Below are 3,490 nucleotides of genomic sequence, written 5' to 3' on the forward strand. Positions count from 1 at the left end.
GGGAGTTTATGCTAAGGAAATAATTAGTACATAAAAGTTTGTAAACAAGGATTTCACCATGGAGTTATTTTTTTAAAAAGCCAAAGGGAAAGTATTCTAAATGTTAAAAAAGGTTCAGTTTTATATACATGCAATAATATTAAATACCAGTCATTAAAAGAAATATACACAGAAATATATATGTAATTCACAGAAGGAAAAAACAGGAAACGAATACAGAACTTCAAAAATGTGATATTATTCACTAATTAATAATGAATTAAGACTTCATAAATGCAAAATTAGCTACCAAATAATTACTCTTAGCAGCCGTTCCACAGGGGGAAAAAAATCCCACGTGCCTCTTCTTCCAGTTTCAGGAAGTTAAATGAGAAATGAAAATTTTCAGGAGACTGTAGAGCCATTCCAGTTAAGGTCACTCATTCAATAGATGTTTAATGAACAGTCACTATGGAGCATTCTGTTAGCACTTTGCTGGTACAGGCACTTCTCAGAAGACTGCAGGTTCGGTTCCAGATCTCCGCAGTGAAGCCAGTATCAAAATAAAGCAAGTGGGATTTTTTCCGGTGGAGGGTCTTGCCTTCAATTTGAAAAAAACGTAGCATGTATGAAGCGTAATAAAGTGAAGCGCAGCAAAACGAGGCTCTGCCTTACTGAGGATTTAATCCTTCCCCTCATGTTTTCCCCAAATTGTCTGGCACGTAACTGTAAGAAAAACTTATTTATAAACATAATTTGCCCCAAATATTCCAGGTTCTCTATATTTTGCTTTAAATGTATATAAATTAATTATATATTAAGTTTTTGTTTTAAATGCTATGTTTTTAAGGAAAGGTAGCCTTATAAATGGCATATTTTACATATCATTTTCTGTCTTCCCTGTTGTCATTTTTGCATTAGACATACAGGAAGAATATTGTTTTTCACTTTCCTACAGTTAGTAGGAAGTGGAGAATGGTGTCAGTGAGCCAATTGCAAACAGGCTCACCAACTACGAGGTGGGTCCTTTGGGTGTAGGTCTGAGTGCATCCTTGGGCTGTCGGCATTCCATAAGTCGTTTTTGAAAATTGAAAAGAATACATTCATCTGAAGTGTTGAAAAAATGTTTCAATTCAAAGTACTGCTAAGGGCACATAAGTATTTGTGATGTGTGCTGTGTGCATAGGTACTCCCCAACAAGTGGTGACTCAGATCATCAGAGGACAGCCTGTGTCCACTGCAATCTCTGCCCCTAATGCCGTCTCCTCAACACCTGGGCAGAAAGGATTACCTTCAGGAACGTCCACTGCAAATCTGCAGTCTTCAGCCTCACAGTCCCCTCGCCCCCAGCAAGGACAGGTGAAGCTAACCATGGCTCAGCTTACTCAGTTAACACAGGGTCACGTAAGTAATGCGACTTCATTTTTAACTTTAGAGGTGATCTTATTTATACTTGCTGTAAGTTTAAAAGCATGCACTTATTTTCAGATATTAAAAAATGTACTTATTTTAAGAAATGGTTGCTTTCCTAGAGTTAAAGAGAAATACTTCTTCTTTTTTATTATTATTTATGCCTATAGCACCTAATCTTCCTAGACGGTCTCCTATCCAAGTACTAGACGGTCTCCTATCCAAGTACTAACCAGGCCTGACCCTGCTTAGCTTCCGAGATCAGACATCGAGCTTGTTCAGGGTGGCATGGCCGTAGACTGGAGTGCAAACCCAGGACCTTCTGCATGTAAAGCAGACGTGCTAACCGCTACACAATGGAACCACGTCCCAAAGAGAAATACTTCTTAAAGGCAGAATGTAACCTCAGCTATCTAGAGTCCTTAGACCATGAGCTATAACAGCGAGATGACTAATACTTTTAACCACCAAAATTTTATTGGTTGGCCAGTTACCATGGGAAAAATAAAATTTCAATACATTAAGCTGCTTCTTTGCAAGAGTCAGTATTGTTTGTTACCTGTTATTCTAATAATAATGAATAAATTAAATGCAGTTCTCATCAAAATCCCAAGAAATTTTTGTGTAACTTGGCAAGCTGATTTTTAAAATTTATAGGGGGGTACAAAGGATCAAGAATAGCTATATAACAGTTTTGAAAAACTGGAGGGTTTGACCAATGTGATAACCTGATATCAAAACTTATTATGCTTCAGTAATTAATATAGTAAGGTACAGTAACCAACAGAATAGTAAAAAGTGCAGAAAGTGGCCCATGCATGTGTGGACACTTGTTCTATAACAGAGGTGGCACTGCAGATCATTGAGGAAAGGACAGACTTTGGTACATGGTGCTGTGACAGATGGGCGTATGTGGGAAATTGAACTAGGACACAACCTGACTCAGCCTTCTAATCTGAGGGCAAGAAAAGCTTTTTTAAACACAGAAACCACTGACCCTAGAGGAAAATTTTGTAAATCCAACTACCTTATAAAAGAGTGTGAAAAGAATGAAAAGAGATATAAATGCAACCAACCAAGGACTACTATCCAAAATACATGAAGAATTACTACAAATCAAGAAGGAAAAAAATTCAATAGCTCAGTAGGAAAAAAAGAACAAACGGTGAGAAAAGAGGAAATCTAAATGTCTAAAAGTCCAAAAATCTGCTGAACTTTATTAGTAATGAAGGAAATGCACATTAAAACCATATACAGTCTACAGCCATGCTACCCTGAACAAACCTGATCCTGTCTGATCTCGGAAGCTAAGCAGGGTTGGACCTGGTTAGTACTTGGATGGGAGACCACCTAGGAAGACCAGGTGCTGTAGGTGTAAAAAATAAAAAAAATAAAGGATTGTAAGCTGATAAGGTCCTTATATATATACATATACACACACAAACACATAAGAGAATGGTATAAATTAAAATGTCAGACAAAGTCAAGAGTTAATGGTGCAGAGCAGAATAAACTCTTTATAAACAACTGGCGTGCCATATATTGGTTTAAACATTTTGGGAAACTCTTAAGACATTACCTAGCAAAGTTGAAAATATGTTATCCTAGGTCCCAGTGGTTCTCTTTCTAAGTATGTTCCCTAAAGAAGTTCTTTCTAAGTATGTTCACTAAAGAAGTTGTGTGAGCATCAGGATAATGAATATTCATAGCAGCATTGTTCACGAGTCAAAAACTGGAAACAACCTAAATGTCTGTAATCAATTAGATAAGTTTTGGTGCATTCCTACAGCAATGAAAATGAACAGACTACAGCCACACAGAACTACTGTGTTGAGCCAGAGAAGCAAGTAACAGACAAACTTACATTGTGATTTTATTTGCATATGTCAGAAACTGGCAAAACTGGGTCTATTGTATAGGGTTACAGGGCCACTGCATTGCCTGTCTGGAGGGGGCACCATTTCATCATATTCTTTGAGGGTGGTGCTTCAGAAGTTGTGAACCTGTGGCCCTATAAAGATCTATACCTAGGTAGTAATGCTGTGAAGAAATGCAGCATTATCATAACAGAATAATGGTTATCTCCAGGGGAAAGGAAGGA

General features: G+C 37.4%; 1 protein-coding gene and 1 pseudogene across 1 annotated transcript in view; both read left to right on the plus strand.

Moving 5' to 3' along the window:
- The window catches only part of BPTF (bromodomain PHD finger transcription factor), a 130,017-nt gene that overhangs the window by 98,843 nt on the left and 27,684 nt on the right, over window positions 1–3,490 (plus strand). The window contains 1 exon segment of the mRNA XM_011368578.2: window positions 1,166–1,383. Coding sequence (XP_011366880.1) covers window positions 1,166–1,383 — 218 coding nt within the window.
- Window positions 2,646–2,764, plus strand: LOC111744886 (annotated as a pseudogene).

The sequence above is a fragment of the Pteropus vampyrus genome, unplaced genomic scaffold, assembly GCF_000151845.1.
Source record: "Pteropus vampyrus isolate Shadow unplaced genomic scaffold, Pvam_2.0 Scaffold143, whole genome shotgun sequence".
NCBI lineage: Eukaryota > Metazoa > Chordata > Mammalia > Chiroptera > Pteropodidae > Pteropus > Pteropus vampyrus.